General features: G+C 50.5%; 10 protein-coding genes across 10 annotated transcripts; 4 read left to right on the plus strand and 6 right to left on the minus strand.

Moving 5' to 3' along the window:
* Nucleotides 1-1,625: 1,625 nt before the first annotated feature.
* Nucleotides 1,626-3,168, minus strand: N7532_007617 (putative endoglycoceramidase; the record flags this gene model as incomplete). Its single annotated transcript, XM_056620109.1, has 2 exons — nucleotides 1,626-2,639; nucleotides 2,692-3,168. Coding segments are annotated over 2 exons (1,491 nt in total), but the record flags the coding sequence as incomplete, so codon positions are not given.
* Nucleotides 3,169-5,501: 2,333 nt separating this feature from the next.
* Nucleotides 5,502-6,379, plus strand: N7532_007618 (uncharacterized protein; the record flags this gene model as incomplete). The annotated part of the gene is made up of 4 exons (XM_056620110.1): nucleotides 5,502-5,561; nucleotides 5,630-5,805; nucleotides 5,850-6,028; nucleotides 6,117-6,379. 4 exons carry the CDS (start codon nucleotides 5,502-5,504, stop codon nucleotides 6,377-6,379), a joined length of 678 nt encoding a protein of 225 aa, XP_056470916.1.
* A 105-nt stretch (nucleotides 6,380-6,484) lies between these two features.
* Nucleotides 6,485-8,198, minus strand: N7532_007619 (Amino acid/polyamine transporter I; the record flags this gene model as incomplete). The annotated part of the gene is made up of 2 exons (XM_056620111.1): nucleotides 6,485-6,510; nucleotides 6,560-8,198. 2 exons carry the CDS (start codon nucleotides 8,196-8,198, stop codon nucleotides 6,485-6,487), a joined length of 1,665 nt encoding a protein of 554 aa, XP_056470917.1.
* A 707-nt stretch (nucleotides 8,199-8,905) lies between these two features.
* N7532_007620 (Pyridoxal phosphate-dependent transferase major region subdomain 1) lies at nucleotides 8,906-10,298 on the plus strand (the record flags this gene model as incomplete). Its single annotated transcript, XM_056620112.1, has 2 exons — nucleotides 8,906-8,996; nucleotides 9,073-10,298. The coding sequence occupies 2 exons, from the start codon at nucleotides 8,906-8,908 to the stop codon at nucleotides 10,296-10,298; spliced, it is 1,317 nt and encodes a 438-aa protein (XP_056470918.1).
* Nucleotides 10,299-11,028: 730 nt separating this feature from the next.
* N7532_007621 (MFS transporter) lies at nucleotides 11,029-12,890 on the plus strand (the record flags this gene model as incomplete). The annotated part of the gene is made up of 4 exons (XM_056620113.1): nucleotides 11,029-11,339; nucleotides 11,404-12,390; nucleotides 12,447-12,578; nucleotides 12,644-12,890. 4 exons carry the CDS (start codon nucleotides 11,029-11,031, stop codon nucleotides 12,888-12,890), a joined length of 1,677 nt encoding a protein of 558 aa, XP_056470919.1.
* Nucleotides 12,891-13,398: 508 nt separating this feature from the next.
* N7532_007622 (cytosine permease) lies at nucleotides 13,399-15,128 on the minus strand (the record flags this gene model as incomplete). Its single annotated transcript, XM_056620114.1, has 3 exons — nucleotides 13,399-14,504; nucleotides 14,586-14,802; nucleotides 14,850-15,128. The coding sequence occupies 3 exons, from the start codon at nucleotides 15,126-15,128 to the stop codon at nucleotides 13,399-13,401; spliced, it is 1,602 nt and encodes a 533-aa protein (XP_056470920.1).
* An 873-nt stretch (nucleotides 15,129-16,001) lies between these two features.
* On the plus strand, nucleotides 16,002-17,443 carry N7532_007623 (uncharacterized protein; the record flags this gene model as incomplete). The annotated part of the gene is made up of 6 exons (XM_056620115.1): nucleotides 16,002-16,187; nucleotides 16,263-16,322; nucleotides 16,436-16,489; nucleotides 16,545-16,561; nucleotides 16,620-16,770; nucleotides 16,832-17,443. 6 exons carry the CDS (start codon nucleotides 16,002-16,004, stop codon nucleotides 17,441-17,443), a joined length of 1,080 nt encoding a protein of 359 aa, XP_056470921.1.
* A 149-nt stretch (nucleotides 17,444-17,592) lies between these two features.
* N7532_007624 (MFS transporter) lies at nucleotides 17,593-19,252 on the minus strand (the record flags this gene model as incomplete). The annotated part of the gene is made up of 2 exons (XM_056620116.1): nucleotides 17,593-18,928; nucleotides 19,002-19,252. The coding sequence occupies 2 exons, from the start codon at nucleotides 19,250-19,252 to the stop codon at nucleotides 17,593-17,595; spliced, it is 1,587 nt and encodes a 528-aa protein (XP_056470922.1).
* Nucleotides 19,253-20,837: 1,585 nt separating this feature from the next.
* Nucleotides 20,838-21,656, minus strand: N7532_007625 (HNH endonuclease family protein; the record flags this gene model as incomplete). The annotated part of the gene is made up of 4 exons (XM_056620117.1): nucleotides 20,838-20,950; nucleotides 21,001-21,139; nucleotides 21,211-21,382; nucleotides 21,445-21,656. 4 exons carry the CDS (start codon nucleotides 21,654-21,656, stop codon nucleotides 20,838-20,840), a joined length of 636 nt encoding a protein of 211 aa, XP_056470923.1.
* Nucleotides 21,657-22,270: 614 nt separating this feature from the next.
* N7532_007626 (NADH:flavin oxidoreductase/NADH oxidase) lies at nucleotides 22,271-23,599 on the minus strand (the record flags this gene model as incomplete). Its single annotated transcript, XM_056620118.1, has 1 exon — nucleotides 22,271-23,599. The coding sequence occupies one exon, from the start codon at nucleotides 23,597-23,599 to the stop codon at nucleotides 22,271-22,273; it is 1,329 nt and encodes a 442-aa protein (XP_056470924.1).
* Nucleotides 23,600-23,674: the final 75 nt, after the last annotated feature.

A 23,674-nucleotide genomic window follows, 5' to 3' on the forward strand; every position in this document is an offset into this window, starting at 1 on the left:
ACTATTTTGGCGCCGCAGTATAAGCTTGAATTCTTCCAGACCTCAGATTGGCGGGATGACGAGAAAGACTTTGCTGCCCAATACAGACAAGCTCTCGAAGCCCGAGTTAAGCACTACGAGGATAGTGTATATAGCTCTCTCTCACAGACTGGAGGTTTACAGACTGTGAACCCTACGAGTGAGATTGATCTACTACTCGCTTGTGGTAGTCGGTCTACTGCCCCAGTCCCTGAGCTCACTCAGTATCTCGAGAGTAGTAAGTGGTCTTTTTAAAATCTATTCTTAAACCAAACACTCTTTCTAATTTAAATACCTTAAACAGGCACGGTATCAATGCCTCCGCGCGAATTCTGGAGAGATCATGAACACAGATTTCCAGTACTCGCAGCTCTCGCTCGAGATTTCCTTTCTGCCCCAGCCACAGGCGCAGGCGTAGAGCGTCTCTTTAACTCCGCGCGTGATATCTGCCACTATCGCCGTGGCTCACTACAATCGAGTACTATTCAGGATTTAATGCTTCTTATGTGTGGGATTCGATTTGATCTAGAAGAGGAGTAGCTTGCTTTCGTTCGGGAGTACGCAACTGAGACTGAGATAGAACTCCAACAAGAAGAGATGGATGAGCGTACGCAGGAGGGTATTCTGGAGATTAGTGATAATGAAGAAGGCCCTGCGCAATATGATTCGAAGAGGCGAAGGAGTGTTAATGAGCCTGCCGAAGAGCCTGAGGGGGAGTCTGAGCCTGAGGAGCCTGATTTGCCTGAGCAAAACACACAGCGTGTTTCAGGAAGAGTTCGAAAGCGTTCAAGGTTATTAGATGGCTATGAGATATAGTTGATTTCTACAGTAATATCAAAATGCCCTCTTTCAACTGAAGACCGTATATAACTAAGAGCAATCAATCATTCTTGTTACCAAGGCATTACAGCCAAGAGCACGCGTAAAGTACATAAATTATGAAAGTCACATGTACACTAGTTTTCGCCCTAAAATGGGTCGAATGGGCCGAATGGGCCGTCCCATGGGTTCTGCCCAGGTCTAGTTATATCTACCCAATGTACTCTACTGTCAGGATGAGGAATTGATGTACTGGCTAGTACTGAACATGTCCACTAGAATCAGGTGTTAGATTGAAGATGTTAAGATCGGTTGAGCGATCTCAGGGGTCTCTATATTTGAACTATGGAGCGAGAAAAGGGACAAAATAGCTGGAGAAGAAGGCCTGCCTCAATGACTGATAGACGCCGGAGATGTTGGTCTCTAGCCCAGGAAACACGGCCTACCATAGCTAGATAGCTCGGTGTCCACAATGAATTTGAAATGCTAACGATAGCAACAATAAAAATAATACGGGTGTGACGGATGAACCTGGGAATAGCCTCATCTCGTGGAAGGGTGTCGGAGGCATAATTTTGGGTCTTTCGCACCACGCGTTTGCTGGTGCGCGTTTGCTGGGTACTTAAGCCCTCTTTTTCTGGCAGACTTTCTTTGTTTCTCCTTCCTTCTTCATCTTCGAGATTCTCGTCTGTAGGAACCGAATGAATCTGTTTCTTTCGAACGGCCCGTAACATCGAGTACGTAGTAATTTTGGAGGTAGGGTAGAGATGAGATTATTTGCAAGAGACCGTGACAGAGATTTCTGTGGCGTTCTTGACGCTGTTGGATGTGAACAAGGCCAGGGTACGTCTGTCGAGTGCGTACTGCACCAAACTGCCATCGGGCGAGACCTGGACCCTATACCCATTGGGAAAAGTGGATGGGGGTAGGATGATTTCGGTGGGCGCGTCAATACTGGGATCAGACGTGAACTGCAGGTTGAAAGTGGCCGAGCTTTCAGAAAAGCCGAAGCTTGTGGGAGTGCCAGCGACGGCTGCGGGATATGCACGACTGTAGTGTTTCGCGAGTTCAGGGTAAGGATGGCCAGACGTGCCATTGTACAGGTTCTCGTACGCCCAACCGATCCAGGAAACCATATTTGTGTCGGTCGCCGCCATGGCGTCTGTCAAGCCCTGCATCCGCTTATCGTCGCCCATCCAGAATGTAAGCTCCGTTAGCACACCGGCAGTCCTAAGGCGCTCGTTGTCCTTTTGGCGGTTGTCGAGCGTGGTGTAAATAGAGCCCAGCTGCGGCAGGCTGTAGTAATGAAATGAATGCACTGACTTCGAGCCGTCCCCGAGAGGGACGTTGTTAAAACCCGATAAGACGTCCAGGGTGGCCCCTTCGAACCAAATGAGCGTGTCATTGTCGACAGTACGGATCTGCTTAGCCGCGCGGCTCCAGAGCCCTTCTAGGACCTTGTGGTCGGCAACACCTGGCACTAGCAATGTCGGATCAGCCCACGTGTCGCCCACCCACGGCTCATTCAACAGATTATAGCCGACAACATTGGTCGTCCCAACATATCCTGATGCCAGCTTTTTCCAGTACGCCGCGAACGCATCGCCCAGCCCGTCATAGTTATTGTATAATCTCCCAAACGCATTGCCCACCGCCACCGACGTGTAACTCAAAGACCAGTCGACAGTATCGCAAAGTGACTGCGGCGATGGGAAGCCTTTTTCATCCACAGGGAACGAGTTCAGCTTAAGGGGAAACGGATACATCTTGCTGCTCGATACCCAGTCCTCCTTAACAAACCACTACAAACAGTGTCAGTATCAACGATGATAACATGCCCTGGCCTCTACTCACGTCAGGTACGCCGTGGCCACAAAACTGCCGCGACAGGCAGTCCTGATGCACGTCCACCAAAACATAGAGGCCATGGTCCTCAGCCATCTTGGTCTGCTTTCTCATGATATCGAGAAATGTCTGGTTGTACGACCCACGCACAGGTTCTGCACCAGCCCAGCTGTGGCCCAATCGAACGATGTTTAGACCCAAGTCATGCAGGTTTTGGACATCATGCTTGCCAAATGACGATACTCCAGGCACCCACTCCAACGGCCGATACCAAGGCGGCTCCTTCATAACGACATTGGTTCCGTGGAAGAACCGCGTACGGCCGAATTCATCGACGATCTGATGCGTGTCTTGGTTCACATGGCTGATACGCGCCATGGCTGGATGAGCCTTATACCAACCCTCGGCATCCTGAGCCAACACATCCGCCAGTAGTGTGCCGAGTACAGCTAGCAGCGATGCAGCAGCATTGGGAGTGAATAGCATTTCAATAAAAGGATCAACACAAGTCAATCCCAGTAAAAAAGGGGAGGGAGACGGAGTGAAGGATCATTCAGGCGATAATAAGAACTATTTAAGGAAAGACGGAGATTATAGATGCCCCGTGCTCCTTTACATAAAGCAGGGTTACATCTTGCCGATCAGAGTGGAGTTGAAGACTTATTAGCGTCAATGGTGCATTCAACACCCACATCTCGCTAATGCCTACGGCATCAACTACTGAATCAGCAGGGCCCCTAACGTTAACTAACGTAGTTCCCAAACGAGCCGGCCACCCAACCAAAAAGCGCGTTCCGACGCGTACTCACCATCTTCAACCACCCACCATGCCACCAAAACATACTCAATCAATCCGAAACCCAAATGAGCAGGAGGGCCAAATCCTTAGCTATTAGATATATTTATAATGGCTGTACCGACTCAATTCGCGTGAGTCGCAGCACGTTAACAGATACCCCGCACTACCCTGCAGGGCCGCGTCAACGTTCACCAATATCGGGCTACTACACGTGCTAATAGTCACAATTTGACTGAATTTGAAGACGAATCGCTTGTTCAGTGGATACACGTGGTGCGGCCCCTAGGCTCTCTACTGTGAGGGATATGGCTAATATTCTACTTGCCGACCGTGGAAATACTCCTGTACCAACTTTTGGAAAAATCTGGGCATCAAATTTTGTCAATCGCCAAGAAGAACTTCAAATACGCTTTTTAAGACGCTACTATTACCAACGTGCCCAAAATAAGGACCCAAAGGCCTTACGTGAATGGTTTAAAACTGTTCAATCCGCTATCAATAAGCACGGCATCCAATCAGAGGATATATACAACTTTTATGAGACTGGTTTTGCGATGGGCCTCATATCAGCACAAAAGGTGGCTACTCGAGCTGAATTTCATGGTCGTCAAGCAATTCTACAACCTGGAAATCGTGAATGGGTGACTGTTATCGAGTCAATTAGTGCGGCTGGTTTTGCTCTTCCACCCTGCATTATCTTCAAAGCCAAAACCCATAATATTTGTTGGCTTGGTGGGCTTCCAGAAGACTGGCGAATTGAAGTTTCAGCTAATGGCTGGACTTCAGATGCAATCAGCGTCCGATGGCTTCAAAATCTATTCTTCCCGTTCACCTCAACTCGGATGAAAGGAACATATCGCCTTCTGATTCTTGATGGCCATGGTAGCCATCTCACGCCTCAATTTGATCGACTATGTGCTGAAAACTCGATCATCCCACTCTGCATGCCAGCACATATATCCCATCTTCTTCTGTCTCTGGATATTGGATGTTTTGCTGTTCTTAAGCGTGCCTACGACCGCCTGATTACCAATCAGGCACGGCTAGGATTCAATCATATTGATAAGCTAGATTTTCTAGCAAGTTATCATCAGGCACGAGAAGAGACTGTCGATCGGAGAGACTGATATTACAATCAGGAGCAGGATGATTCAGCAGATACCCAATCTCCTACCTGTTTTGTATGGTAATCGGGTATTCTCGGAAAAAGCAGCGCTGTAACACACTAAAAAACCCCGAATAGATGGCATCCTGAACGGGAGCCGACAGATAGTTCTTCAGTCAATCAATCGATCGCTGGGATGGTTCAATTGGCCCTCACGAGTACTAGTCGATACTGATATCTGAAAGTCCGACAGAGACCTTTAAACTAGAGACTATTCAGTCTAATTTCACAGCAGCAGGTCTAGTTCCACTAGATCCTGAACGGGTACTTTCAAAAATCAATGTTTCTCTCCGAACACCTACACCCCACCTAGCCGACCTTCCTGCCGATCAAGCCAATTCAGCCCGAAAACACCAAAGACAGTCGCCCAACTATAGATGCAGGTTTCTTCACTCAAAAAACAACTCAGAAAACGATCAAGAAGCCTCCTACCCCATCAAAGATTGTCCTAGATCAGATTATTAAGGAATTGAGTCAGTACGGATCGCGCACGAGTCTGGAGTTGAGCACGGACTGGCTGAGCTGAAGTGGGTGGTGGTGGAAGACGCAAAGCTTTTGTTGAGTGGCGTGTAGCCATGATTGCTTATTGTAGGACCGTAGGTCTTTGAAGATCGGGACAATTACTGGCGAACTGCCTCTGTAGAGCCAAATCGCTCAGTGTTTAGAAATCTAAATCGATAAACTTTTTCATAGAAGTAGAAAACCTCCCAGGACTCTGGTATTCCTCCTACCACCTACAGTTATACATAAGCCTAATGCCCTCCCTCATATGAAAGTCACAAGCTCCAAGGCATCATCAAATACACGCTAATACAGTACTAGATATTTTGGTACAGAACGAAGTGCTTCAACGAAATGGCCAATATGAAGAAGATTGCTGTCATCGGCGGCACTGGCGCCCAAGGCATGCCTGTGGTCAAAGGTAAGGGACATTTGTCAAATCTCTCCATCCCTTTGGCGGTCTTCCGCTGACCTTAGAATAGCCCTTGCTGAGAGCGGACGATATCGTCTCAGTCCTCACCCGCAGCCCCGAGACTTCTGATGCGAAGCATCTTGCCGCTCTCCCAAATGTGAATTTGCTGCAGGGTGCCCAGGACAACCAGCAGGAACTACACAATGCTTTCCGAGGTGTTTACGGCGCCTGGATCAATATAGACGGGTTCACTCTGGGAGAGAAAGAAGAGCTCTTCTAAACGGGTTTAGGGCCTACGAGATTGCGAGGTCGGAACGCGTGCAGCACTACGTCTGGGCAAGCATCGAATACGCCATGGAAGCTGCAAGCTTCGACGAGGAGAACTGCCATTGTGACCACATGGAATGCAAGGGGCGAGTTGGCAAATTTATCCTCGCGCAAGGATCGTTCATGTGGGCCAACCCAGCCCGTGAGACTCCCTACATTTCTCTCCGAGCTCATCGACATGTTTTGTATAGCTCTTCAATTCTGGTACAACTAGCTAACTTTTATTGAAGTGAGTCGTGTGAAGCTTCCAATGGTTGCTCTCTGTGACATTGGGGTATATAATCTCTGGATTTTTGACAACCCGGCCGAGTCAGCAGGCATTGATCTTCAAGTCATGACGGACAATGTCAGCTTCGGAGGGATTGCTAGGACCTTGACCAAAACCACGGGAGAAGTCACAGTCCATAGGATACTCCCCTTTGAGGCATACGCGCCACTTGCAGAGCCTTACCCGGGTGCATCTGTCAACTGGGTACTCGGCCTGTGCCCTTGAATAACCACTCCGATGAACGGACAACACAGCGTACGGGAAAATTTTGTGATGAATCCCCGAGCGACATCGCCTTGTGAACTTTGTGCCTGATGTATTGGTCTTTGTTCATGCGATCCAAAACCAGATTCTCTCTACGCTCAGTTAGTAAATCACGGCTTTCCCATTCAGATGGCGTCATACCAAGAAAATTCCTCGGTTTTGGCTCTTCCCATGTCGATTCCAGCTCATCGGCCTCTTCTTTGCCAGACCAAAGGTCCATATCCTTTACTTTGACAACAGTTGTACCTTTAATAAACTTGTATCCCAAGAACAGACAGGCAAAGATGGGAATGTCAATGTAAGGAGGGACGAAAGTCTTCGCAGTAAAGTGTCCTGGAAAGAAGGCATCGAACCCGTTGAAAATGGCGACCGTGGAGGAAAATGCCATTGCAAAATATGCCAAGTATGGTTGGAAAGGAGATTTGTAAGGAAGAGATGACCGCTGGTTTCCATGATGCTTCAGACCTTGGTAGAAACGAACGTAAGTTAGCGAGATCGACGTCCACACTATCAGTGTGCTGACAGAGCTGAGATTGCTGATCCAAAAGAACACCTCAGCTGAGCTTGACGACACATTCAGGTAGACTAGCAGGCTGAGTGCTGCGGTTACTAGCACGCATCCATAAGGCACTCCGAACTTCTCATATTGTAGAATCCGGGGTGCCTTTCCATCTACTGCCGTGGAATACAGAATTCTTGTTGATGCATAGAAGAAGGAGTTTCCAGCCGATAGAGCAGATGTCAGGATCACGGCGTTAATAATGGAGGGCAGTGCGCGGATGCCTCCATTTTCGATCGCGATCACGAAAGGACTGGCACCGGCGGTCGACGACCCCGACTCAATGGCGTTCAATAAGCGATGATCCCGAGATGAAACGCACATGCCAACTAGGAAGACACTGCCCACGTAAAAGATGGCAATTCTCCAGAACACCCGGCGGACTGCTTTAGGGATATTCCGCCGAGGATTCTCGGTCTCTCCAGCCGCCACGACCACCATTTCACTCCCGCCATAGCTGAACGTTGCTTGGATAAATACCTTCCAAAAAGCCAAAAAGCGGCCTAATGATCCGGTCTCCAGATATTGACTCATTGGTCCTGGGTCTCTCCAAAAGTGAAAGCCGATGCGGTCATGTGTGGGAGCGCCTCCAAGGGTGATGACCAGCATCAACAGCATTAGGCCCACAATCGTTGTGAGTTTGATCGATCCCAAGACGAATTCCAGCTCGCCATACACCCTCACGGGAAGGCAATTGGCGGCAAAAATAGCGACGTAAAGTATTGTAATCCAAACCGCCGGTGCCACGCCATTGGGCCAGTAGACAATGACCAATGCCGCGGCACTGATCTCAATCGGGACCCCGATGGCAAACTGATACCAATAATTCCAGCCCAATGTAAAACCCAAGGCCTCATCCACGAATCTTGCCGCATATACAGGCACTGCACCTGGCAGGGGAAGCCATGTTGCCATTTCACCCATGCTGTTGATGACTGCGTACAGGTTGAAGCCGGTAATGAGATATGCCAGAAATGCTGAAAGGGGTCCGGCCAGGGAGAGCACCTGGCCTGTGCCCACGAAAAGACCAGTTCCAATCGCTCCAGATAGCGCGAGGAACTGCACATGTCGCGATTTCAGGCGTCGCTGCAGATTTCCCACGTTAGTCTGCTCGTTGACGGCTTTTTCTAGTCCAGCCTGATCATCATAGTATGTATCCGCCGCTCTTTTGATGTCGCCCGTCTCGGCATCGTCACGGCGCGGGTCGCTCTGCGTGGTCATACTGGTGACCTGTCGATGCCCTGCGAGCAACTTGGAGGTCGAAAAACAAAAGCCAGCGAAGGTCTCTTTGCATGCTGTCCCCTTTTTCCCGCCCGAATACTCCGTATCCGTATGTTTGCACGGGCCGCGTGGGGTAAGCCTGCGGGGGGAGCTTAGGAGCGAGTCGCCGCGGGTTTTGCAACGTCGGCAATTTCAGGTTTGTCCAATAGTATGGGGTCGATCGGCGCCTGTCGCAAGGACTTCCGACTTTACTGAAGAGCGCGGGCCTCTCGAGACTGCTGGAGGTAGCATTCTGCGGTAGCATTGCTCCATCTCTCGGCCTAGTGCCTCCCGAGCAGATAAGCAGCGCGGGTGTTGTGACATGCTCCCGTTGGCTCTTGGCAGGCTTGAGGCTTCTCCATTCGGGCTGTTCTTGTTCCCGTTTTGATCTCCCTGGCGGCTGCAATATACTGAAAGAGGACGGTGCTCTTGTCCTGATGCGGCCGGTTCAGTCCCGTCTGGGCAGGTGCGATCGCGGAACCCACGTTTGACCTGGAGTGACGGATAGGTGCCCCTCCCACTCGCTTTCCTCTTTGCCTCTTCCAGATCAGTGCAGCTAATTTGCGACGAATCGACAGTTCGTGACTCTGTTCATATCGGATTGCGCCCATCTCTCGAGTACAAGACCAGAGTGCTCACGCCACAAAAAGCGAAAAACGATCACAAACATGGCATCCCGCAATCTCGAAATAACGCGCTTCGGCCATGAAATGCGTCGGCATTTTTCCTTTGCGCCGGGTTATACGAATCTGAATCATGGTTAGAGGCCTTCCCTTCCCTTAACGGTCCATATTCCGTCGCCGTGCTTGTCCGTGCCTCGCTAAGTACTCGCCAGGGTCATTTGGAGCATCACCCAAAGCCATCCGGGACAAGGCAGAACAGTTGCGGGAGGAGTGCGAAACCACTCCATGTCCGTTCATCAAATACCGTTTCCCAGAGTTACTAGACGAATCACGTGTTGCGGCAAGCGAGTTTCTCGGCGTCCCCCTATCAAGCGTGGTCTTCGTGGCCAATGCCACTACGGGGGTGAACACAGTCCTGCGCAACATGATATGGAACCCCGATGGACGAGATGAGATACTGCAGTTCGATATCATCTACGGAGCCTGTGGCAAAACCACTAATTATATCAGTGAGGTCAGTCAGGGAAAGGTCCGGACCCGAGAGATCCGCTTCACGTATCCCCTCGATGACTTGGAAGTAATTACCGGCCTTCGAAACGCAATTCATCAATCAAGAAGAGACGGTTACCGCCCTCGGATGGCGATATTTGATACAGTTTCATCCAACCCTGCGTTGAGACTCCCCTTTGAAGAACTTACTGCGCTTTGTCGCGAAGAAGGGGTATTGAGCTTGATTGACGGAGCCCACGGTATTGGACAAATCGAGCTCGGCCTCTCCTCACTTGATCCGGATTTTTTTGTGAGCAACTGTCACAAATGGCTGTTCACGCCACGCACCTGTGCTATTCTTTATGTCCCAGTGCGCAATCAGAGTATGATGCGCAGCACTTTACCAACAAGCCATGGGTTCGTTCCCCGCTCACTGGCAAGTGAATCTTCTGGAGGCAAAAGCGACTTCGTCTCAAACTTCGAGTTTTTTGGTACAACCGATAATTTCTCATTCTTGACTGTTGCAGATGCTATCCGTTGGCGCCAAATTGTCTGTGGAGGGGAGGACAAGATCCGGGATTATTGTTTCCGTCTTGCCCGCGAAGGAGGACTCAAAGTAGCCCGAATCCTGGGTGCTCGAATTCTGGACAATGATGCGCATAGTTTGACCAAATGCAGTATGATTAACATTCTTCTTCCTTTACGATTGCCCACCTCTGGATACGGGAGCAGAATCAAGACTGGTGATTTTCCCGGTGCCACCGTGACGGACTGGATGCAGAAAACTATGATCAAGGAATACAAAACATTCATGCCCGTGTTTCCATTCCAAGGATCATGGTGGGTCCGTCTCAGCGGACAGGTTTATCTTGAGCAGACGGACTTCGAATGGGCTGGCTGGAAATTGAAAGAGCTGTGCGAAAGACTGGAAAAACAAGACTTCGTTTGAGGCACTGGCAGCTCAAAATTATCGCAGTTTCTGAGATCGCAAGGATGCTGTTCAATGCAGTAAAACAAACAGCCGATGAAAGTTCTCATGGTCTGTGAGCTACTACCATCACCCTAGATGCTCTTCCGAATCCAGAAATGTGATCGGTTCAATCGACCACCAATCCACGTCCTCAGCACATACCTACTTGAGGCGATGGAATTCACACGAAGTCCCAGCAAAACTGCGCTCAGTATTTCAGAAATTGAGATATCTTCGAAATGTAAGGAAACATACATAATCGTCAATGGGACTTTTAGCGAGCAGGAGCAGGTCTTTTCGCCTGATAACGGCTATGGTCGGCTGCCCTCGGCGCCAGTGTTCCAGCCACATTGCCGATCGTACCCGAATGGACACTCCGGAAATGATTGGCCATATGTTTCTTCTGTGGGGCTCGGCACTCAAAGTGTGGGTCCCGAGCAAGCCAACATCAGCCACAGCGGAAAAGTATGGATCTTTTCGAGGCATTTGGTCTCTTATCTCGTCGGTTTGATAGAGATAGGGCCCATTCAGAGTCGAAATTTCAGATGAACTGGAGCCGTCTGGAGGGGGCAAGAAAAATTTTTATCTGAGATTAGCCTGTGTCGCAAGACATATTCTTACGATCATGCGCTGCTGTGACTTTTTTTCACGTTACCACGCCCTACTTGAATTTGCACGACTGTCATGACAATCTAAAAGCGCCATCATAATGCCCGACCCCGTGACAGATCTCACGGATTACCGATCCCATGCGGATTTCAATAATGATGCGCTTAGCGAAGAGTCTGACGACACAATTGACCATCAGGACGAGCTCGAGCTCACGCGCATCAACACATACCGGCTACAGCAGAAAGTCACAGTAGGGTCCACACGAGGCCCATATCCCCGTGAAACATGGCTGGCAATGGGTGCGGGAAAGGAGTATCCGCCCCTTCTTCCAGATCCTGAAGCATATGTGGTTGAATTTGATGGCGCAAACGATCCTTTGCATCCCTACAACTGGTCCCTACTTAAAAGGTCCGACTGAATAACACATCAGCTCACTTTTTTCCTTCCACGCAAATTTACTAACATTTTCTAGGACATTAATCGTCACTATTCTATGCTACGGCACGTTTGCGGGGTCTTTCGCGAGTGCCGTCTTCTCGGCAGCGATTCCAGGATTCGCTCGAGAATTTGATACAAGCCAGGAAGTCGGATCTCTTGGCGTTACACTTTACATTTTGGGGTTTGCAGCGGGTCCAACTATTTGGGCCCCAGGTTCAGAACTCATCGGGCGTCGCGTGCCCCTCTGCATTGGACTGTTTGGATGTGGCATTTTTACAGTAGCATGTGCTGTCGCAAAAGATATCCAGACTATCATGATATGTCGATTTTTCGCTGGCCTATTCGCAGCTTGTCCGATATCGATCGTGCCCGCCATATTCGCTGATTTATTCGACAACGCTAAGCGAGGGATCGTGATGTCCATATTTTGCATGGCCGTGTTCATCGGGCCTTTTTCGGCGCCGTTTGTGGGAGGCTTCATTGCTCTGAGCCCGCTTGGATGGCGTTGGACAATGTACATCTCGGCTGTCATGGTGCTGTTAGGATTCGTCCTTGTCCTCGCCTTCTTGGATGAGACTTATGCACCAGTAATTCTAGTCCGCAAAGCAGGAGCTCTTCGTCGACAAACTCGCAATTGGGGCATTCATGCAAGACAGGATGAAGTCGAAGTGGACTTTATGGAGCTCGCTCGTAACAACTTTACCAGGCCTGTTGTTATGTTGATCACCGAGCCGATTTTGCTCCTCATGTCCCTCTACATATCGTTTGCATACGGTCTTATATATGCTCTTCTTGGAGCGTATCCTGTCATCTTTCAGGAAACATATCAAATGAACATGGGGCTAGGAGGGTTGGCCTTTATTGGGCTAATTCTAGGTGAACTTCTGGGAGGAATTCTCATGCTTTGCCTTCAGGGCTCTTATGTGAGGAAGCTTTCTGCTAATAACGATGAACCAATACCCGAATGGCGTCTACCTCCAGCTATCATTGGAGCTGTCGCATTTGCTATTGGAATGTTCTGGTACGTTAAAGTGATATGTGATCATGGCAATATGCAATCAACTAATAGTGTAACAGGCTTGGCTGGACCGGTTACTCAACTGAGGTTCACTGGATAGTCCCAGTAACTTCTGGGGTATTCACTGGAGCGGGCATCTTTTTGATATTTCTCCAATGCTTCAATTACATCGTTGACTGTTATCCCACCATGTATGTCTAGCCTTGGAAAAGTCCGATTGGTTTTCCGCAGAAACAATGACTAATAATGTGTTTAGGGCCGCATCGACAATTGCTGCCAATACGATCTTGCGTTCTGCTATCGGTTGTGTCTTCCCATTGTTCTCTCGCCAAATGATGGAAGGTCTTGGGGTGCAGTGGGGTGGCACTTTACTTGGATGCATTGCTGCAGCAATGGTTCCAATTCCAGTGATATTTAAGGTGTATGGTTCTTGGCTGCGGAGCAAGAGCCGACTTTCATCCGTGTCCGCGAGCGGTATCGGGCGAAAGCACTACGAAGTATGACATAGCAACGATTCTATAGCTGGTCTTTGAAATGATCGATGCATCAACACGAAGTGGTTGCTACAATAAAGGCTCCTATGAGTTGCATGAAGAGGGCAATTATTATTTTGAACATAAAGGGAGAAGTTTTATTGGAGATGCCTCACGTTGGCCACGCTGTCTCACGTGACATCTACACCGACATTTCGGAGGGCTCCTTCCTCCTACAACTGCCTCTGAAGAGTCAGTTGCTTGCCTCTGGTGGTAGCTTGTCGTCTTTCACGCAGTCAAGACTCGATTTTGTCCCTCCCACCTCCCCTCTGTATATAGAAATCAGCATTGCAATGTACAGACACATTGCCTCCCTACGAGGGAGCGCGGACGGGCCTTCTCTGACGCTACAGTCTGATGCGTTTACGCATAAGACCGCAGCGACAGGTGACCCGTTGCGGCCAAACTGTACACGTCTTCTGTTCCCTTCTTGACTGCGAGAGGTCACCAATAAAAGAAATGTCTTTGCATATATTAGCTACCTCTTGAAAAAGCCCAACTCAAGAGTTCTCAACATTGCATATGAAACGGCGGCAAAGGCAAACCCGAGCTCGAATCCAACGTCCCCTCCGGTCGGAGATACTCCTGCTGATTTGGCAATCGGTCCGACATACCACGACTGACTCATTCCAGTCACCATACCTACCACTCCACAGCAAAATGCAAGAAGGGCAGCTATCCCGAGTGGAAGGTTGTCACGATTGTCATAGTCTTCGGGCTGGTAGCCAGAGAAACCACGCCGAAAAACGAAATGTTCAGTTAGAGCGATGCCTTCGTAAATCGCGAGCCAATATCCGATAAAGTGCATGAAATTTTCCAGCACCGCTTCGAAATGACTGTAGCCGGGGATGGCAATCGCGATGTAGACTGCTGTGGCTACTACCGTCCAGACAAAGCGAGGAACGTGGCGAGTCCATCGGCCCATCACCATCAGCGTGAGCGAGACGGAGTAGATATTGGGGCAGTTGTTCGCTATAATGGACAGTGCCAAAATGACAACGCAGAATTTCCCAAATCCACCCACTCGAGGAAATAGAAGAGCGCCGAGCAAGCCTCCGACGCCGTTGTCTTGATATCCAGCTTGGTAAGCATTATCTCCGCCATTCAGAGTCGTCGCTGTCACCAAAGCAGCTCCAAGAAGCTCCGTGAAAAGCAGGGTTGGGAAGATGCCTAGCCAGGTTGCCAGAAAGACGTTGCGTCGCGGGCGGTTGCTGGGCTGATACACCGTATAATCAGCCGCATAGCTCGTGTAGCCTGTGCCGAATCCGAAAACTGTAGAGCCGTAGGACAGCACAGCTCCAAGTTCAGCCTTACCCGTCCCCATTGAGATGTTCACAAAATCACCAGAGTGGGCAAAAACTCCGAGGACAACCAGGAAGACAATACATGTTGGAATCCAGCTCCAATACTCGTATGCATGAACGACCCTGTACCCGAAAAACACAATGATGAGGGTGCAGAAGGCGATGATCAGAATCCCTGCGAACCCTGGAACGTCTGGGTTCACGGCGTTGATAAGCTGAGCCCCGACGATAATATTGGCTGCTGCCCATCCAATACAGGCGAGTACATTGAACAAAGCGACTAGTCGTCACAAAGTCAGTATGTTAAGCCACTCCCTGACCTTGATCTTGTTGACCGCAGCGTGGGGGATGGGATACACACTTAACTTGACACCCCACCAACCGAACCAGAATCGGGACAACACCATCTGCCGCAGCCCAAAGGCAGATCCAAATGTGGAGAAGAAACATACAGTCAGAACCGAGATAAAATTAAAGAAGATGATGACCAAGGCTGAATCGACAAAGCCCAGGTTGAACAAGGGTACGCCCAACACTCCGATCGTAAAGGAGGGTACTACCATGTTGGCCGCGAGCCACTATGATCGATTAGAGGCACTCTGTGCGATGGTCAGGATGAAGATACCATTGAGCCAATGTTCCAGTATGAGCTATCTGTGCGTTCATCCTCCGGGACACGCTCAATGCCTCTTTGCTCCACCTTGATCTTGCCTCCCAATCGTTGGATTTTCGCGTAAAGTGAATTGCCCCGTTCGAAGCTGGACGCAGGGACCGCGCCTGTTTCATCGTCGAACAGTTGCGGCTCGGCTGCCCCAGCTCGTTTTTCCACGTCGCGATGCAGGATTCGGTCCATAATTCTTTGAAGATAAACAAACCGCACGATCCCGCCATGATTTGAGGCCATGGAATATGGGGCTCTTTAATAGCAACCTATATGCTGTGTGGTGGATCGACCCACGGGGGACTCCGATCCACATGGCGATATGGACAGGAGTGTGAACATGGGGTATCATTCTCTGCCGGCTTCCATCGATGTGATGTCTCCACAGACGACTAGCCCATAATTTTTGTGTCCACGGAACTGCCCATAAATGTTGCGGGGTATTCATTAAACGCCCTGTCTTGTGGTTGCCCTGGTCGCTTAAAATCGTGCGCCCACCATCAAGCACCCATCACTGCGCCAAAGTCCCTCGGTAGTCGAGAAACATCGCACGTCGCGTCCGATTCAGAGTTTCTCGCCATGCCGATTTCGCCTGGTCCAGCCGGCTTCTCCACTCGCGAATGTCGCAATAAAGCGGATCCCCGCAACCAACGCGGGGTTGCCTGTTGATTGGCACGGAGACCCCCGAGACCCATCGTTAGGGTCAGATTCGAAGTCGACCGAAATGCCTATGGAAGCAGGTCCAGCAGATCAAATGGAGACGCGACCGAGATAAGGCCCGAGGGCTAGCCATCACGGGGAGTGTTGTGGGGGGAAATCGCTCATATTGAGATCGCATTAGGGATAGCAATGAGGAAGGAGAGTCGAGAAGAAAGGGTGAGACTCCCGAGTTACACAGAATACGTGACTCGCCCTTGCCTTCAGGCAGATGCACCACCACCTTTCGTCTTTGCGTTTCCAGTGACCAGTGTATTGACTCTGACACCCTGAGGCAGTACCCTACTCTGCTTCTCATTATTTCTCTCGACCCTCGGGCCATTGCACGTTGCTATCATCTTGGTCTTGCCTCCGGTCCAAATCTAAAACCCACGACCAGAAGCTGCGGGTAACAGGAAAATGGATGCAAGGTCTTCCCAAGGTATGGCAAAGCCGATTTCCCTGCCTATGGTCGATCTTTCGGACCCGGACGTCGAAACCGCGGGCAAAGCTTTAATTAAAGCCGCGGTCACATACGGTTTTCTGTACATCGATAGCCGGACCACTGGTTTTACCAAAGATCATGTCAACCAAGCATTTGACACGGTTTGTTGACCTATTCTCGCTCCTTCCTGTGGTGCACAATAAGGCTAGTTCAAGTAACGATAACGCCTTCAACAGTCAAAAGAGTTTTTTGCGCAACCAAACGCGGCGAAAGAACCCTTCCGGAGGGGACCAGATGTGAGTATCTCGCATCATTGACAGTCCCATCCTCGGACTTGTTGACTCGCTTTCCTATCAATCTGGCTTCGACTGCGCAGCATCTTTTCTAATTCATGTAATTCATTTTTCAGAATCGAGGCTGGGTTGGCATGCACGTCGAAACATTGGATCCCGAACATCACCAGGTATCGAACCACCGTCCTCTGTTACGTTTACATATGATCTCACCTCTTGTTCTAGCTGGGAGATTTCAAGGAGTAGGTGAAGCTACGACCATGGGCGCCATGCCCACGTTAATGTTTTTTTCACACTTAGAGCGCTCAATATCGGGGAGCTCAAAGATGGAAAATTCCAGCAGCCTTTGCCAGCGACTATTATCTCTCGGGAGAAGGAAATCGCCAGGTTCACGGATTTATGTAACGACACCTGCGCCAGGATTCTCGCTTTACTAGCACATGGACTGGAGGTAATGCCTGGGCATGTCATTTTTATCCAGTGGAGCATCTGCTCATATTCGCTCACTCCAGATTTCTTCGGACTTCTTCACTTCTCGACATGACCCCTCTGGAGGCTCAACGGGAAACTCGCTTCGCCTTCTCTACTACCCACCGAGGTTGCCGTCGTTCAGGCCCGAGAAAGATATCCGGGCTGGCGCTCATTCCGACTATGGCAGTATAACCCTGCTATTTCAGTGCCCCGGGCAGCCCGGCCTGGAAATCCTCACGCCGGACGAAAAGTGGGCACCGGTGCCAGTATATCCCGATGACTCTGTCAAATACCCATTTCCACCGATTTTAGTCAACATGGGCGACATGTTGAGCTACTGGACTGATGGGTTGCTTAAATCGACTATCCACCGTGTTGTGTTCCCTGACGACGCCCAGTCTGACTCGAGATCGAAAGGTCAAGATCGCTACAGCATAGCTTTTTTCTGTCAGCCCGTCAGTAGTACGGAACTCATTCCCGTGCCGAGTAAAATTGTCGCCGCCTACCGTCAACAGAAAGCGCGCGATGGGTCCGATGGTTCTATCGTAGGGTACGGTGGCGGTGCGGGTCGGCTGAATTCGGACGAATCTCGTATGACGGCGGGCGAGCATCTACAAGCGAGACTAAACGCAACTTTCTCAAAGGGATTCTGAAACAGAATTAAAAAGGGCGTGAGCAGTATATTCAGTTGAGCTTTATTCAAGCGTTAAGATGCAATGTGCCTGATCATGATTACGAAGATTATCGTAACTATACAAGTCGGTATATACACATGACGGAACCTAGTTTTCCTAGCTTTCAATCAATGAGGGTTATCCTCATTTTGATCGAAGTGTTCCCTGGCCCATGGGCTTCGCAGCCGAATAGCCTTGCCCTTGTAGAAGAAGATAAATGGAATGGGAACCAGCAGGATCGAGATGAACCCCAGGAGGCTAGAAGCCCATTCATAATCCAGCTTCTCGTACATCTGAGTAGCGAAAAGCGGGAACCCGGCACCAACCACATTTCTAATCAGGATCACACCAGCCAGTGCGGAGGCCGAGTAGGTCTGGTAGCTATCTACCACGTAGTTGAGAATACTCAAGATCACAATATAGATGCCGGCGCCGAAGAAGGAGGAAGCAACGATGGGCACAATCCAGTGCACGGAACGGTAGCTTGTCCACCCAAACCAGAAGAGACTGATTGGAATCAAGACAGCTCCACCACGAGCCATCCACATGCGAGCTTCGGGGACACCCTTACCTTCGTTCTCAGCAACGCGTCGGAGGTAGTATCTCTCCTGCAAGGGGTACAAGCAAAATGCAATGATCGGCCCGATTGCCATTCCCAAGAATGCCAGCCCTTGCTGACCAGTATTGAACGGATGTCCGTTCGGGGCGCCAAAGACCAGCGGAATGGCTTCGTTGAACAAGTAAACCAGTCCGTACAAAAAGCCATTGTAAATGGCCGAAAAGGTAGTGATGGGCTCCGAGAACAGGAACCGGAAGGGCCGAGTCAGTGTGATGGCAAAGAGCTCGTACAAGCCCTTGCGCTCACCGGCGTGGATGTCCGTCGTGGATTCCGCGGAGCAAAGGTTCTCGGTTTTCATCTGTTTGCACATTCGCTTCGCCTTGTTCTGCAAGATCGTGGTGTGTCGTGTTTCCGGAACTGTAACAACCAACAGAATCCAAACACCGCCTGTCATGGCCATGAGGACCCAAAATATCATCCGCCATCCGCAGTTCAGGCCAATATAACCGGTAATGACGAGCGCCATTGGGGGTCCAAAAGTACTGCTCAATCCGTACACAGCCATTGGCCCTCCACTTTCGTTGCGTTCCCAAAGATCACTGATGCTTCCACCGGTGTTGGTCAATGGGGCACCACCTGCACAACCCGCAATGAATCGGCACACCAAGATCGTTCCGATATTGGGGGCCAGGGCAAGTGGCAGTTGAAAGATAAAAAGAAGGAACCACGACACGACGTAGACAGGCTGGCGCCCAAAGTATTCCGACAGTGGAGCAAGAAGAACCGGGCCAATGGCATATCCTAGCACATACAGCGACAGACACAGGGTGGTCACTTCTGCCGAGACTCCAAATTCTTCTTGAATTCCCGTGGCGCCCGATGAGATACCTCCTGCGCACCAGGTTCTATGGTTTTGATGACGTCAGTAAATGGCCCACGGTACTCGCTGAGGGGATCAAAATGGCGCCGAGAACATACGTGAACACGTTGAGCATGCTGACCAGGCAGGTAATGTACCACTTCCTCCATTTCGGCCAGTGACGAGGGTTGTCGCGATCGTCCCAGGCATAAGTCACCAGAATGGGAAGCGCATCATTCGGATTGCTTCGCGCTTTCGCCAGTGCCTGCTCCTCGGAGAGCACCAACGACGAGGACTCACGGAAAGAGTCTGAAATTTTTTCAGCGTCATGCATCTCGCCCACATGAGACTCAACCTCGTGTGACGCCATGGCTTCTGCGAACGACAATGAGCGCTGGAAAGGCCAGCGACGCCTGGGGCGAGAAAAGTTGTGTGTCGCTCCTTTCTTTTTCGAACGCGAGGGCGGGTCAGCAAGGATATAAATTCAAGGCAGGAATTTAACCGATCGGAGACCCCTTGAGACGTGCTTCTCCATAATTCTGTTCCCCGAGGTTCACCGGGTCGCCACCAGCCCCTAAGCTTTCGGCGGGGTCGGCGTGCCGATACCAAGCAACTCGGCGTAAATGCTTGGTTTCTCGCGGCTCCACTCGCTCATCGCATCCCCTCTCGGTGGTGAGATTACTAATTTCCGCTGCACACATTTTTGCCGGCCGATTTTTGTGTGTCATGAAATGAAGAGACATATTTCTATAGGACATCGGCTACTTATCGCGATGCGAGCTCGGTCTCGGGCGAGTCGCGCCGCCGTTGAAACATGCAGTGCGCTCAAGCTTCCGCGGCGCGCGGGAAGCTCAGCAAGGTCGCTGGGCACGTCCGAGCTTTCCAAGGTTGGGTGTGTTCGTATGCAGTAACGAGCTACATATTGCGCTGCAAGTCCTAGTCAAGACTGAAAACCAACATCATGATTAAAAAATACTTCTGGCCGTCAGCGCTGTATGAAGATTCGGGTCGAGGCAGCCTCAACTACCTAGGTACATATATCAGCCCGGGCTGGCCCTCTCATTGAATTCAACAAAATGAAATTCCCAGCCCTGTTCTGCATGCGGTTCAACTTTCTCCAATTTTTGCTCCCACGTTGTGCCGTGGGGGTGGGTAGGGGCATGGGGTTTCTCGGTTATTAGGCACTATTCATTGCCGTTCTGCTTTCGATCGAATTTTCTTCGAGATACGACGCGTTAACCTTGGAACTGAATCATGTAATGCCTAAGTATCGTAAACTTTGCTATAGAAATATTAGGCATTTCATTTGCTTGGAAAGGCTCAGTCAGATGAAGACAACGCTCCTCAGCCCGTGATACTTGTTTACTCCTGGCCCTTGTTGATCACTTGACTCATGCTTATCGAGCTTCCGCTTTCTTACCTTCGATAAAGGCCCATGAGATATCATGTATACAATTCGATACATTGAATTTTTTTGCATATACAATGCTAATTCTGGTGGTATATAGCGTACCTTATCACCAAGGGCGATGGGCGATGTGCACAAGTGCGGAATGCCCGGATAAAGAGTTAGCCGCTTAGCGCTCAATGCGAAAGTCATTTTCAAACACTGACTCTAATTCTACGGAATTAGCGCAAGGTCTATTTCACATCTTCAAAGCCGTCCAATTTCTATTCTCTTTCCTTTTCCAGCGAAATCCAAAAGTTGACCCGCATATCATGTTCATATTTCTGGGGTCGGTTTAAATTGATCCCCCTTTCGTCCTTGCGATCGAAACGTTTTGACCAGGCTCGCGATCATCATAAAACTTGTGATGACGAGAAGAAAACCATCCTTGGAAAAGATATAACAAGGGCAATAGATGATATGGTTTCTCAATTCTATGTGAAATCGAAAGATCGTAATGGGCTAGGTTTGTAATTGCGCCCCCGGGATGTGATAGTAAACATTTCAATCAGCAGGTGTCAAGCATATCTCCCAGCGCGGCCTTCTCATTGGACGTGATAGTCAGGTTATAGACCGACTTCACTTTGACCCACATCTCCGCATAAGTACAATAAAAGGATTCTGTAACTGGTCAGCTACGGACGCACCTGGTTCCGGGGCAGAGGTCTTACCAAGCGGAGGCTTCCACTCTTCAGGGCCCTTGTCGCCCTTGGCGGAGTTCACATTATCGGTAACAGCCAGGAGCTGCGGGTGAGTGAGATCATTGGCAAAGCTTTCTCGATCATCGGTTGTCCATTCGGATGCACCGGACTATTGAGGACGTGAAATTAGCACGATATACAAGACACTATTGTTAGGGGTCCGAGGCACCGGGTGCATACTTTCCAGGCATTGGAGAGGGGAACAACATGGTCGATGTCCAGGTCACTCGCATCGGTCCAGGTCGCACCATCATAAGGGGATTTCCAGTTTCCACTGCTGGCTGCACAGCTGTCGTCTTGTACTACGTTTGTGCCATCCCTTTTCAATACAACGTCGCGCGTATCACATCCGCTGGTTGGGTACCGTAGTTAGATTTTCTCCGTGTCGATGTAGAGCCATTTGTAGCGACTTACCTTCCCTGCGAGATCCAATGGGGGAATTTGTCCCGACTGTAGCCATCTTGCGACCCTTGCTCTTCCACAACCAGGCTTTCCAGCTCGCTCTGGGCTGTTGATGCCGAAGGAATACCAGGCGCCGTTGGTTGGGGAGCCGGAGCACTGGCGACCAATGACAGTTGACTGGCAACCAGGCTCAAAAAGGCCGTTTTCAGCAGATCTTTCAGCATTATGTGTATGTAAGCCCCCGACACTGCGGAACAACAATCGGTCGGGCTAGAAATGTGAGGAATCAAAGAATATGCGGAAAATGCAGGGCGCAGAAACCACCACGAGGAATGTGCAAGTTCCCCAAGCCGCTGTTCCAACCCCAAAACCCATCGGGGGCTGTTGAGGCTTTTGAACCTTTCCATACAGTATTCAATCATGTCCTGGTCAGCTACCTCCCCTCGGGTGTTTCGTATTTGGGGTTTGGGGCTGCGCTGCAACATCGGGCCTTGGCCGCCCGCTTGGCGCGGCACGAGTGGACATAACTAGACCGGTGATAGGATTGCCCCGATCGGCATGCGTGCGGATACGCCAGGGATTGGCTTCGTTGGCAGTGATCGGTGGTCCCTGAATATGCGCCGCTATCACCTGCGCATCTCCTGTGTTGTGTATGGATCACGGGGGAGAAGGGGTTGCGGTATGAACTAGTACTAGCCCGACGGCGACCCGAAATCCCCACGCATGCAGTGCAGACTCCGTCAATTATTCCATGCATATCTAAAATATCTGAGATACGTTCTTGTCTATGGTTTCCACTATGAGAAAGCAAATATATACATGCACAGTGACCAAGTCCTTAGAGGACTCCGCGGGCAAATTGCCACGCAACAGAAATGGGCACATTCAGCTTCTTGGCCGCGTTATACACCCACTCTGGCTCCCGGAGGAATTGACGAGCCATCAACACCGCGTCCGCTTTAGGCTCCTGGCCCGCAAGGAGGGCCTCGGTGGCTTGGGCCTCATCCGCACCCTGCACGATATTCCGGGCGACATCGGCCTCCGTGATTAGACCGACGGCCCCGACCAGGGTTGTCTGGCCAGCGCCGCGAATGGCCTTGCGCAGCTCCCCCGCCAGGTCAATCTGATAGTTGGTGTGCGGTTGCAGCTTCTGGTCCTTGTGGTTGCCCCCCGAGCTCACGTCCAGGAGGTCGACTTGAAGTTCAGGCAGCAGCTTAGCCAGTTGGATCGAGGAAGGCATGTCCCAGCTCCCGGTCTGCGCGGCGACCGGTTGCTCCTCTAACCATTCGGTGGCACTGATTCGAAGAAACAAGGGCGTGCCGGTGGGAATGGCGGCGCGAATGGCAGCCACAACCTCCCGCAAGATGCGAGTCCGATTCTCGAAGCTACCGCCGTACCTGTCCGTTCGGCGATTGGTGACGGGGCTCAGGAATTCATGCAAAAGATATCCGTGGGCCGCATGAATCTCAATAATATCCACGCCAGCTTGGATGGCCAGTTTGGCACTTCTGCCGAATGCTCGCACGACTTCCTCCACTTCGGCAGTACTGAGCTCACGTGGAGGCCAGTACTTGATATCGCCAGGCGCCCAAATATTCTCCTCACCCCCGGAGGGTCCGACAACGTTCGATGGCCATCCCCCAACACTTTCGTCGGCTTTTATGCTACTCCGTTTGCCCTGGGATGACAGCCACGGCGCCACAGTGCTCGCCTTTCGACCAGCATGAGCAAGCTGAATACCGACTTTCGCCCCTTGGCTATGTGCGAAATCAACCACGCGGCGCAGTCCTTTGATTTGCTCCGAATCGGTTCCCTCTTGCCATATGCCCGAGTCATTTGGGGAAATGCGTCCATTCGGCTGCACGGCCGACGCTTCAATGATGACCAAGCCGGCCCCCTTAGCTGCAAAATGACCAAGATGTGCGATGTGGAAGTCCGTCAGCGCACCCACGGCTGGAGAGTCCGGGTCCGACTCCGTCGAATAGGTACACATAGGCGCGACCATGATGCGATTCTTCAGAGTAACATCGCGAATGCGCAGAGGACGGAACAGCGTTGGAGTACTAGGATCCTCTGGGTGGAGAGCGGCGCCGCCATTGTTGGCGGGCGTGAAATACGGCACGCCCTCCGCTTTTACCACGCGTGGTGACTGAAAGATCGATCCCATTTTTTTTTTTTTTTTTTTTTTTTTGCTTTGCTTCGTTTGCTTCGAATTCGGGAATCTGTTGATGGAAACAAAAGT

Source organism: Penicillium argentinense (genome assembly GCF_028826775.1).
Source record: "Penicillium argentinense strain IBT 30761 chromosome Unknown utg000009l_segment0_segment0, whole genome shotgun sequence".
Taxonomy (NCBI): domain Eukaryota; kingdom Fungi; phylum Ascomycota; class Eurotiomycetes; order Eurotiales; family Aspergillaceae; genus Penicillium; species Penicillium argentinense.